The 13,169-nt window shown below is 36.2% G+C and overlaps 1 protein-coding gene across 3 annotated transcripts in view; it reads left to right on the forward strand.

The window, feature by feature from the left end:
• LARP1B (La ribonucleoprotein 1B) overlaps positions 1-9,854 on the forward strand; it is a 119,930-nt gene extending 110,076 nt beyond the window's left edge. For all 3 annotated transcript variants that reach the window (XM_067530173.1, XM_067530174.1, XM_067530175.1), the window contains 5 exons: positions 516-676; positions 1,381-1,525; positions 6,347-6,456; positions 6,581-6,708; positions 7,813-9,854. In XM_067530173.1, the coding sequence (XP_067386274.1) occupies positions 516-676; positions 1,381-1,525; positions 6,347-6,456; positions 6,581-6,708; positions 7,813-8,028 (760 nt within the window). In that variant the 3' untranslated portion in view covers positions 8,029-9,854. The remainder of the gene's footprint in view (positions 1-515; positions 677-1,380; positions 1,526-6,346; positions 6,457-6,580; positions 6,709-7,812) is intronic.
• The last annotated feature ends 3,315 nt before the right edge of the window (positions 9,855-13,169 follow it).

Consider the following 13,169-nt stretch of genomic DNA (forward strand, 5'->3'; position numbering starts at 1 on the left):
TGCCTCCATCCTAACTGGGCTAATTCCTGTTCAGTTCTATCTACTGATCAATAATCTTCTGCTAGGAGGTAGTTACATTCTCTAGCTCTTGTTGATATCTTTTTAGGTGACTTAGCAAGCTCTGGAGATGGTTAAAGGCTTCCACTTGGTCCTATTCTGCCATCTCTACTTGAGCTTCCAGCTCCCTCCATTCCTTTTGCTATCAACCCTTGGTCCTCCCTGTTCTAGACTGTTGTTCTTCTTCCCCTTGCTTTTGGCATGTAGATTTGTATTGAAATTTGTGCATTGGCATCCAAGATTTCTTCCTGTGAACTTAATCACAAAGTTTGGTGATCCCTTATTTTTTTGTTGGTATGAGTGGGAGGAAATGTCTTGGGGCCAATGCAAATGTGGTGGTGGTCATTATACCGTTTTAACAGCTGTAGAGTAGATAAAGCAGGAAGACTGGCACTTTTTAATATTGAGCCAGAAAAGATGTAGTGTTTGTGCAACATAAATATTTTTTGTTTCAACAGCAGTTCAAATGCTTCACCTTCAGATGTTGCTCCACAAGCAGGAAGTTATGGGTGTACCCCTCACTCACTTCCCAAGTTCCAGCATCCTTCTCATGAACTTCTAAAAGAAAATGGCTTTACACAGCAAGTGTACCACAAATATCGTCGAAGGTGCCTAGTTGGTAAGATGTCAAACACATTCTCTGACGTTTTACCTGGCAACAATCGTGTTATAATGCTATTTTTCCACATTTATTTTTTCTTTGCATGCTTTTTATACAGTACACCAAATATTCTTAAGAAAAATGTGTTGCATGATTATTTGGTGTCCCCCTTAACTTTGCTTGGAAAGGCATTCCAAATTACCTTTGATAGATTTTGTGAGCATGTTTATTTTCCATATAACTTGTATCGCGTAAGCACCCATGTGTAAAAGGGAGTAATTTGGGGAAAGGTATATATGATTGGTTGATTTTTCTTTTAAGTTCAATGGCAGTTTTAGGGGAAAAACAGCATTTGTGCATTTTATATCAGTTCTTTGCTGTGTCACTGTGAACTATCAATGGTTTGTAAAAATTCATTAGGCTTTGTGTTTTTCTTTTTTTAAGTGACTGTTTTGAACAACTGATCTTGTTATAAATATCAGCTTGACAGGAAATATCTAACTGATTTAGGTGAATTTAGAAACTTCATTGAAATTGAGTTCATAACTAGAATTGTTTTGAATTGTACTAGAAGTGTCCTTTTTTTAGGAGTGTTTAAATTTACCCATCTGAGCTTTTATTAATATAAAATGAGTTTTTTCTAACAGTTTATATTTGAGAAGGTATATTTATAAAGTTAAAACTAGCTGTTTTGTCATTGACTTGTATTTTTTTTTCTCCAGAAAGAAAACGTTTGGGAATTGGCCAATCCCAGGAAATGAATACACTCTTTCGTTTCTGGTCCTTTTTTCTCAGAGATCACTTTAACAAGAAAATGTATGAGGAATTCAGACAGCTTGCTCTAGATGATGCAAAAGAACACTACAGGTATTAAATGTATTCTGTAAGTTATGACTAATTTTAGTTTCTACCTTTCATTTTAAGAAGTGGGGTCCATGTGTTCAAACTAACATTAAAGAACCTGAACTTTTTATAGTAGCAGTTTGACTTTGTAGTATTTTCAAAATTAGTCTACACAAGTTCCTTTAATAACAAACACTGTTTTAGCAAATGAGAAAAGTGTAAACAATCAAATAGTTAGTAATGCTGCTGTAGGTGACATTAAACATACTATGATATCAATTCCCCAATTATTATTGATCATTAAACTCTATGAAATTCCAAATACATTTTATTCAAATTTGGGTATTCTGTGAATTGTAAACCAACCTAATTATTTAATCCCATAGTTAATTATGCCAATAAGATTGTGCTTCTGAAGGTCAAGAAATTCCAAGCCTTGTTAAAATTGATGAAAATGTATTTCTTCTCCAGGAGCATTGGCAACATAACAAAGAAAATTGCCATTGTATGGTTTTAATGTCTTTGTTTCCTACCCGTTCTGAGCTGTCCATGTGCTGGTGTGGTCACCTCAGTATAAATTAGAGTATCCTAAGTGTTGCTGTAAGTTATACTGGATGCCAGTGGCCTTACAGGCTAACATGCCAACTGGGGATCAGCAGGGTAGAAGAGCCCCACCCATGTCTCCTTTTTTCCTGGACACATCTTCTTTGCCAGGAGTAGGGGGAGGACTTGCTGTGCCATTTCTGCATAACAGAAAAGTTATCTTCTGTGGTGGTGATCGCTCTGTGGCCATTTACATCTTTGACTTGACTTTACTGTGATTCAAAACATATGAATTGTCTTAATCTGGAAAAGATAAAAAATTTCTTCTTCATGAAATTGTCTTCAGAGTCCCATTCTATTTCTAAAAATCATGTGCAATGCCTCACAAGCTATAAAATCATGGATAGGAGTGAAACTAGTAAGAGACACACCTGCATTGACCATAGATCAGAATGCTCTGTGGGTCTACAGAGGTCTGTCCCCTAGGACATCCTCATGATGATCTGTTTGTTGTGCTACACTTACATCTTTTTCTACTTTTTTAATATTCTGGTTTCAGAGTAGGGTAGGTTCAGAGTATAGTAGGTATATCAATGACATCCTAAGCCTTCATAAACTTGGATCTTTGTCATGGTACAAGTGGAAAGGTAATCACTTTTCACATTATTCACTGCTATGGCAATAGTCTTAATGGCCCAACATGCCCAAAACCAGAAATACCTTGGAGATGGGCATTCACCCCAAAGCTGTTTGCTTTTTGCACTCTTTCCACCCCAAGAGAGGGATAGAAATCTCAAGGTTCTTTAGAAAAGGACTTAACAGCTAAGTCTGACTAAAAACTCGAGTCATCGATACCAAGGTCTGATCTAAGTCATACCAATCTGAAATCCATTAATTTATCTGTCCTCGTCATCTGATGTTCAATCCATCCCCTTGGATAAGGAAATCTGTGGAGTCTTCTCCCTATGGTATCCTCTTTGCTGTTGTCATCAAGGCTCGAGAATAGTAGGGCCTCAAGTGATTCCAGGAGCCAGAGAAAAGCTGATTGAATTCCCTCTCTAAATGTAGTATTTCAATCTAGAAAGGATTTGGACTTCTCTGGAAAATGTCGTTTTTCTGGTGTGATGGCCCCTTCTAGATTATATTTTGCTGGAGATTTCCTTTGCACACTCAATTCTGTCTTTGTTAAAATGGACATTTCCAGTTTAGGTTGTGGGATACTCATCTAGGCCTGTTGGTGACCCAAGACCCTTGAAGACAAATGGAGGCCAGATGACGCACACAATTTTTGGGCCTATAAATTGCTTTCTGAATGTTGTTTCTTTGATCAAAGGAAAGTTGGGACAGGTTCACAAGTAACATAGTGGTAATGTACTGTTTAAAATCCCAGAAGTATTTTGTCTTTAGTTTTTATATCAGGAAGCAGTAAGTCTTTGGGAATGGTTTATCCCAAATAAAAATGTCTTCATTGTGCATCTGACCTGCATTTTAAAAAAAGAGGGAAAAGCCACACTGTCCAGTAAGTCTCAGAGGCATAGGCCACTATGAGCAGAAGTTTGGTAGCAAAGTGAATCTTTGTAAAGGGTCATCCAGTGATGGATCTTTTTGCTATCAGATACAACACCAAAAGTAATTAAGCTCTGCTAGGGCCTTGGTTGCTCTTACATTTGGTGGCAGATGTGTCTGTTATATGTGGAGTTAAGTGTAATGTACAACCTCCTCAATTTAGTGTGATTCCCAAGTTCTTCAAAAGATTTGGCAGAAGAAGTACATATAATCCTAGAATAATGTGTGGAATGTCGCTAGCTCACTTTCAAAAATATAATAGGGTATTAGAATACTAGTATAGTTCCTATTCCTCTCTTTGAATCCAGAGGGTTGTTTTGGGAAGTGGAAAGTGCATATCCAGAATTTATATGTGCTCTCCAAAATCATACTCACTGTCTGTCAGATCATGACTTTAGTAGTATGGAGACACCCAGCCCTACTGTGTGCTTATGAAATAAAGAAAGTACTGTTTTCTAACTATCACTGTGCCTGAATGAGATCAGCTGATGGATGAAGAACAGCTGACCGATGGAAAACTGGACAAGTAGATGATGCTGATGAGGGAATGGAAAAGTTCTGAGGAACTAGTTAATGCCGTATCAGTCAGAGTGAGTCTTTCCCATTATCAAATTGGTATGCCGCCTGAGTCTTGCTGAACTCCTTGCAGATGCTGATTACCCAAACAGCCAGAATTAACAGTTTCTGCCTACTTTTGGCCAGGACGCTGCACCTCGTCTTGACTTATGAACAGTTGGCCACAGCAATCTACATTGAAGTCCAGACTCTTCCTGCATCGCACTGTATCTGGGAACGATACTGCAGATGTTGAGGAAACTGCAATTGGTGCAGAACACAGCAGCCTGACTTCTGAGCAACAGAAGCTGACAAGAACACATCCCTCTGGTGTGTTGGCCACTTCAGTGACTGCTCATAAAATAGTCAGGTTTTAAGACTCTGGCTTTAAATTACCAAGGGCTGGGTGCATGGGTTCTCTTCCTCCCTCTGCCTTTGACATAGCTGCAAGGATGATGGAATTCTCCACACACTCTTCTACAGTATCTAAAATGATCATAAACCTTACAAGTCCTCAAGACAAAATGCAAAACCCATCTCTTTGTCCTTTCCTTTAATTAGTATAATACAAGAAGAAAACACATCCCTCCTATTCCTGGAAATGGAGAGAGTATGACAAAATAGACTATCCCATTAGTTTTCTATAAAGTTAAGTGTTGAGATACAATAATCTTTAGGACAGTTTAGTGAATTAGTGGGATGTAAGCTTACAGAATGTTTTGGCTCTGCAACTAATGCACAATTGCATGTTAATAGTTTTTGTGCTATCCACAATTTCTTAGCTCATGCTTGGTAGCTTTGCAGAGATGCTGTATTAAACAAATCCCAATTAGTCAATAGCTCTTTTTTCCGTTTATTCTAACAGTGGTCATCCTATTTTTTTGCAGAGCTTAGAACTGGTATAATACTCAAAGTAGGATGTAGGATCTGATCACATTAGTTGTGATTTATCCATGAAATATTTTTCCTCTGCACATGATAGAGCTTCATCCAAATCCTGTAATGTAATATATCAGCGGTTCCCAAACTCTACCACGTTGCATTCCACCAACATAAAATGCCATCACCTGTAAGGGTAGGGCCGGGAGGGGGGGAGCGGTGGATGCACTGCTTGGGGGTGGAGGCTGGCACTGGAGCAGCTCCTGGGTAGCGGTTTTGTGACCAGGGGAAGGAGAACAGAACGTCCAGGCCACCATGCTGCTTGGGGGCAGGGTCGGCATTGGAGTGGCTCCTGGTCAGTCCCCCAGCAGCAGGTGGACGCGTCCCATTGGGAGGTGGCCTATGTACCACAGTTTGGGAACTGTTGTAGTATGTAATACTACTTCACCTTTGTACTTGGAAAGTGTTCTATCAACACTAATCCTCACAATAACCTCCATACGGTAGGTAGAGTAAGTATTACCCGTTTTATGGACTGTGAGGAAAAACTTCTCAGTGACAGTTTTTCTTAATTTTTTAGACTGTAAGCAAGAAGGCAGAGACTGTATTTGTCTTGTACAGTGTCAAGCATATTGTTAGAGTTTAACAAACCATTACAGTAAATGCACACTGTTTCAAGAGAGTGTGCCAGGCCAAGTTAGAGTGCAAGATCTTGTTGAGAATGTCTCCTATTAATCAAGGAGTAAAGAAAATCTTAAGTCCTTGCTTAGCATCCACAGACTACGTAAGTTTAACATCTCTGGAAGCTCAAAGATTCAAATGATTGACCTGTTAGGAGTGGGGATTATTCTACAAAGTACTTGATTCAAAATGGAGGAGAATGTGTAGAGAATGAAGTCAGCCAGCTCTTGGCATCTTTAAAGTATTCTGCACATTTCCTCACTGCAAAGTTAAGAACATCAATCTATAAGAAAACAAAGCATCAATCTGTCTTCCACTTGGATGCACACACAATTAGTGTGGGAGCTAAGGGACCATCTGAGACCCATTGTCTGTAATATGTTTTATAAGCGCTTTTTTATTTAACTCTTTGAATATTTGCAACACTGAGAAAAACTTAGAATAAGTAAGTAAAAATGGATGGGGAAAGGATGGGATCAAAATGGTAGGAAAGAAATTTATACCCTAGTATTTAAGTTTTACTCAAGTGTAAAGGGGAATGACTGAACATTTACATCCTTTGAGGAAGTGTAATATGCATTTACCACACTATTTCCTTAAATCATTATTCTTTTTTCACAGGTATGGATTGGAATGCTTGTTTAGATTTTACAGCTATGGTCTGGAAAAAAAATTCAGACAAGAGATCTTCAAGGATTTCCAAGAAGAAACAAAAAAAGACTATGAATCTGGTAATTCCCATTTCTTAAGGCTCACTAAAGATAGGGAGAATTGAGAGAAATTACATACTTACAGTTAGGTACTTACTACTTCATCTTTATAACTTGTAAAACTGACCATCTTTTCTGCTATTAGGTCAGCTATATGGATTAGAAAAATTTTGGGCTTATCTGAAATACTCTCAATCCAAGACTACACCTATTGACCCCAAACTGCAGGAATACCTTTGTAACTTTAAGAGACTGGAAGACTTCAGAGTTGATGTGAGTTTGTAAGCACTGTTAATGAAGCATTCAGTGTACTGTTGCTAAAGAAACACTATCAGGTTAATTTAGGTTTTGTAAAACCAAGATTCTGCAAATCCTAAAAACGGATAGATATATTTTCATGATTTTTTAACAGTTAAATAAAATGTTTTTTTAGATTTGTTACTTTGTAAAGTTTGCAGCATAGTCGAGAAGCCAGATTGTGAAACTAAACAAAATTAAAACAGATTAATCCATTTTCACTATCTGAGATCAGTGAAATGTCAAAAGTAAATAGAACTAAAGGGGAAAAAATAGATTTAGAAAGTGTTTAATTTAATGAACTTAAGCAAATAACTAAGGAAACTGTTTTTAATTACCTGACAGTGCTCTTAGTGTAGATAATCTCTCAACTGCTAGTTATAAGAATGCAGCAAGTAAGTAATGTCCAGTGAGCAGTTGTCAGTGAACTGCATTGACAGCTATCACACTATTTAGTGTTTACTGACTTTAATTGCTATTTATCAGTCTGTCTGTCTCCTGGTATGAAAAAGTACTGTTTTCTTTTATGTAATGTTAATTTTCCATAAATGGCTAGGCATTATGGCCATGGTATTGGGTAGCCACTTAATGTTCCTGAAGAGTGCTGGGTGCTCACAGGTCAGTGACTTGGGGATAGGTGACAGTGCTCAATGCACAGGGTTGGGTGTACCACAGGGCATTATCCTGGGTCAGCTTTTTTTAATTCAAGTTTCTCTTAACTGTTATCACATTTTTTGTGGGTTATTCTTTCCATGCTTGACTTTTTTTTTTTTTTTTAAATTAAATGCCAGGACTAAGTCAAATACCTAACTTGAGATTCATTTAGATGATTATATGATCTTTGGGGCATGGATGTTGTCTATTTGTCTGTAAAGAACCTAGAACACTACTGAGTTTATAATTGTTAAAGATTTTTCATAATAATCACTACCACTAATTTTTAGTGGGTTAGTCTTCGTACCTTTTAAACATGTCATTCTAATTGGATTTTCCACTATGAAAGTAAAAATAGTAATATCCATACTTGTAGGGGGGAAAAAACCTGATTAAATTAATGTTTTTGCCAATATTCGTTTTCAGCCTCCTCTTAGTGAAGTATCTGGGAGAAAAAGACCTTCAGCTTCAACAGGTGAGGAGAGTGATCATCATAGACATCAGCCTACTTCTTCTAAGACTCTTCTTGCTGCTGAATCCACAGCTGCCAATCAATCTCAGGTCCCAGTAAACTTTCCCTGTGGGAATACTGTGCAGGAGTCAAGTGACAACTTAGGCCAGAACAACGCTGCCACAGAATAAACAGGTGACATACCTGAAAAACGACTTAAGACAAGTTAGTGTTGTTAAGGTCAACTTTTACATCTATATTTTAGTTCAGAGATTTTCGGGGAAATTGTTCTTAAAAACAAATGTATGAGAAAACAAAGCATTTTCTCTCTCACAAGATTTAAGTTAAAAAATATTTCCCGTGGTTGGGGGTGTTACTGGTTTTGAGATCAAAGGGATTCTAGGAAAATGTCTGGTTTCAGTATTGCTTTCCTTGAGCTATTGTTTACAAAAACGGCATTCCTGTACTATATGCAAAAAATACTTTAGGGATGCCGTACATTTCAGTTCATATTTCTTGAAGACACAATATATCCACATTACTTACTGAGCTTTCTTTCACCTAATTTCCCCATTATGAATTATACTTATCAAAGCCAAAAAGAGAGTGTATATTTTTTTAAATTACAGAAAGGATCTAAGTTCATTGGTTCCTTCTTGCATATAAACCTATAAAAATATTTGCTTTTTTATAAAGTTAAAGCACACAAGGATGTGAAGTTGTACGGAACTGTGTGTGCTTCAAGAATCTATTTAATTTTGCTTTCCATTTTTATTTCAGGATCTCTGTAGTTAGTGTTTTGTTAGGTATGGAGTTTTCTAAATGGACATCAATTGGTTTAGTTTTAAGGAAGTGTTCAACAATAGTTCTTATAGGAATGTGAGCAAAAAGTAAAATAGAAGGGGGAAAAAGGGGTGTGTTATGTACTGTCCTAAAGTCATTAAATATCTGCAGATTGATAAAATAGCAAATAACATTCAAATCATCCTTAGTTTCATAGCAGTTCTTGTTTTTTCATTTTTCTTTATTTCATGGTTATAAAGTGTGCTATGAGAGGTATAGCAGATTGATTTTTTTAAAATATTTTATTTTCATTTCAACTCAAGTGTTTAGTTTTACCTTTGAGACAAATGTAAAATTAAAACACTCATTCTAAATTTGTTTTCCTATTTTAGAATGTATGTGAATGAAGTTACAATTTTAAATTCTGCTAGGTATAAGACTAAATGAAATTTCAACAAACAGGTCAAGACATCAGTTTCATTAAATGTAAACAATTCAAATAAACATTCATTTCTAGTGTTGGCATGTGCGTAAAATCACGAGTTTTATCACCTTTAATTCCTTAACATCATTTATTTTGATTTAGAAGATGTAGTACAACTTAGGAAATAAATGACTTCTTCCGAAGGTATGTGGGAAGATAGGAATGAGTTCATTTTTGCTATACTTGTTAACTGCCGAACAGCCTTCAGTTAACTTTATAACTAGAAGTAATGTCTAACACTGATGCCTTAATACTGGGAGGTGTCATAAATGACTCAACATCCATAGAATGCTTTAAACTTGCAATGGATTTGAGGTTAATGTAACTTGAAGTCCATTAAAATTTTTCAGTCATGTTGCCTTGTGAATCTGACTAGAACAATTATGAACACATATGCACTTGTAAATGAGTAGATAGCAGTGGCCTTCCCAGTAGTTAAACTAGTTTCAATACAAAATTGAACCTTTTAGAAGTGACTTATTTTAAAAGGAAAATAGGAATTGATACAAATGAACATTTTAAATAGCATCTTTTCAACATACTAATCATACATCTCAGACTTATGTCTGATCCATGCCTCTTGCTATCCATGAAAATGATGCAAATGTAAATTTGGATTGAAACTGTATATACAAGTAATAAACTGACTATTTACTTTCACTTCTTTCATTGAATGAAATGTGTGCATATTCGCTTTCAATGTGTGTAATTTGTGGTCTATCTTTGCAAATTTTATAAAAATATCAAAAACCCCCAATTGTGTGTGTGATATATAAAATTATACATAAAATCTTTGTTTAAAGCTGAGACTGTAGACTTGTGTGAACTTCACTTTCATATGTGAGTGAAGGTATGTTATGGAATTTAATCGTGTTAAAATTAGTAATGGATTCAATCTCCAATGCAGAGCCAGTTTTCTGCCATTTTAATGGAATCATTTTTGTATTATTCTGTTCTTGATTTAAAACAAAGGCAGATAACAAATGCTAAATTGAAGACCCTATGCAGAACACCGTAATCTCTTGATGGGGCTTAGCTTCCTATTTTTCCCCTCAGAAACAAATCTCTCACCTGGAACTGTCTGTAACCACCATGCCATGTCTCTCCCCATACCAACTCCTTCTGAGTATTCAGTATCTTATTAAATATCCAGCATATACACAGTCACTAGTACTAGATAATACCCAAAATTGGAAATAATTTTTAGTTGAAATGTATCATCTCTATATTGAAGGAATTCTATTATTTAAAATTGTTTTTTCTTGGAGGAAATGTGTGAAAAATGGTAAGAGCAATATTGCAGAAATGGATATGACTTTTTGTAAATAGCAAGCAACGTAACATGATGATTTGATAATCAGTAATGTGTATACCTACTTGTCTAGAGGTGGAAAATGTAGCTTAGTGTCTTCAACACAAGACGGACTGAATTTGTAACCTGGAGTATGGTAGGTTTATAAAATTCTTTAAAATTTAGGAATCCAAATAGTTAAATTGTTTAGATCAATGATCTGTCTTTTTACAAAGTCTCTTTGGAAATAATTTTACAATTTAGTGTACATATCTGGGATCTGCCATCTTACATTTCTGATCTTTCCAGCTCTCCAAATATTGTGAACTTAATGAATCATACGTAATCAATGAAAAGCTTCAAACTCTGCCTCTTCATTTGAAAGACATCTTGTGGCTTAATGCTGTAATTAGCCTAGCCCAAAATGTCTACTTAGCTCATTTGAAGCGCTTCTTTTTAAATAACTATTCTTGCTTGATTCTGTGCGCTGAGTAGAAGCCTTTGAAATTGATGCAGCTCTGATGTACAAGATCAATGTGTTTTAAACATCTAGTTTACTATTCAGTAGTTATGTAGTGACATAAGTTTCTCTAGTGCTGTTATTAACTAATTCAGAGTCACTGCCCAAAGGCCATTCAATCTATTTTAGACAAGTGGAGGAAGTGATATCACACAATAGGGATAAGGGAAAGAATAAGAAAAATAAAACAGGAGCAGGGAAGTTTCAATGTTTTTTAATTTTGAGAATGTGGCAACGTGAAGTAGATTTAAAAGGAGGATTTTAGTAGACATTTTATGCAAAAGAAGCAGTGACTCTGAAAAGGATTTGGAGGTCATGGTGGATAATCATTTTAACATGAGTTCCCATTGAGACTCTAAGGCCTAACATGCAGTCCTTGGATGCATCAACAGGAATCTTGAGTAGAAGAGAGGCTATTTTATCTCTGTATTTGGCACTGGTGCTACCACTGCTGGAATACAATGGCCAGTTCTGGTGTACTATAGGTGCCACTGTTGCAAGAGGTAGGAAACTCACTTCACAAAATGGCAGCCTGCAGGTTGCCATTCATATTTTGGAAATTTAATTCTGATAGCTGTTTCTTTTCCCCCATTATTATATGCCTGCAGTGGTTTGTCAGAGTTGTGCAATCACACTTTTTTGAGAGCGATGAACTTGAGACCTTTTAAGAAGTTTCCACTGTTAGTCACTTTGTATACAGTGGACCTAATTGTTTTCCCTTACAGCTGTTAAATCTATTGAAGTACATGAAGTTGCACTAACACAACATCGCCCTGTCAACTGAGAGTAGGATAGGACTCTAGTCCTATATTGACAAAAATATAAAGTCTTAGGTACCCAATCCCTGAAAGCAAAACTTTTCTGCCCTGCTAGAACCATTAACAGTCTTTGGGATTCAAATGTTTATCCTGTTCACCATATATTGCAGTGTGAACTTCTGCAGCTTTTAAAACTAATTTGATTTGAACCTAGTTCCACTTTCTATCTTTTCTGTACATTAAATAAGCACAAGTTTTAGTGTTGGTAGAGGTGTGTAGTGTGTGTTCTACAACAGGAAAAAAGAAATCAGTCCCATAAATATGTGCTTGTGTGTAAGCAACATGTTCAATAGCAATTGTCTAGTGCAGGAGGTTGGTAAGTTTAGTCCTTTAGTCAAGTGAAAAATAAGTCAAATAGCCATGAAAGTTACTGTAATATAACTTGCATTTTAACAGCTACTAACATTCTGCAGTTGTCTTGTGTGATAAACTGCTAACTTTTGAAGTTGGTTAGTATTAAACTCACTTGAGATCACAGGCCTTTAGGGACAGTTTTTAGGAGCATTAGAAATCAATGTAAGGGGTTTGTGTATTGGTTACATCTGCCTGAGGGATATATAATAATAAAGTATGACCTTGGAATTTGTCACTGTACATTAGTTGCATTTTAGACAAATTGATTGCAATACAACAGGCTTCTACAACTGATTTGCACAGGAGTTAGTCTGCATTTAAGGGGTGGGGTTGGACCATAGTGGTGCTAGAAATGAACTCATTTTAATTGTACCCTAACACTTCTGTATTAGACAAAGATACTCTAGCAGCATATATAGCCTCTTGCTTTGTAAGTGTCCTTGTCTTGAATAGTGCTACAGAAAAGTCTCTGAATTAACATGTTTAACTCTATTCCCCCTCAGCATAACTCTACTGAATGCTGTTTGTGATGGAATATTTTACACTAACTAGCGTTTAACGTATTTAACTGAAGTTACACAATTTATCTACAGCATCCTTTATTTCAAAATCAAAACACAAATTCCTCATTTCTCTCAAACAGGCTGCATAATTTTAATTACTAGAGTGGGGGAAGATGCAACTCTAGCTTATGAATGGAAGTGATTATTTCTGATTTTTACAAAGAACAAGTATCACAAATGGGAAGTTAGAGTAAGACTTCTATTAAGATAGAAGGAAAACTTACTCTCATCCACCCTTAGGGTGGACTGGAGTTGTCCTGTACTGTTGGTCAAGAGGCCCATGGTGTTATAAGATAGTGGTAGTCCAGTAGACACAGTAAAGTAACAACTGATTAGGGTTTACTTATTCCAAACATTGTGTAGTCAATTATTTCACGTCTTTAATTCCTCTTGCCCTTAATGATAGGGTCTACTAGTGCCAAATAACTTAAGTCAGTAAAGCAAGAGAAAGCATTCAGAAAATTAAACTGCTGGATTGTAGTTTTAGTACAACTTGCCACTGACTGGACAACAAAGCAG

Source organism: Emydura macquarii, unplaced genomic scaffold, assembly GCF_026122565.2.
Source record: "Emydura macquarii macquarii isolate MOO-44397 ecotype Brisbane River unplaced genomic scaffold, CSIRO-AGI_Emac_v2 contig_3044, whole genome shotgun sequence".
NCBI classification, from domain to species: domain Eukaryota; kingdom Metazoa; phylum Chordata; order Testudines; family Chelidae; genus Emydura; species Emydura macquarii.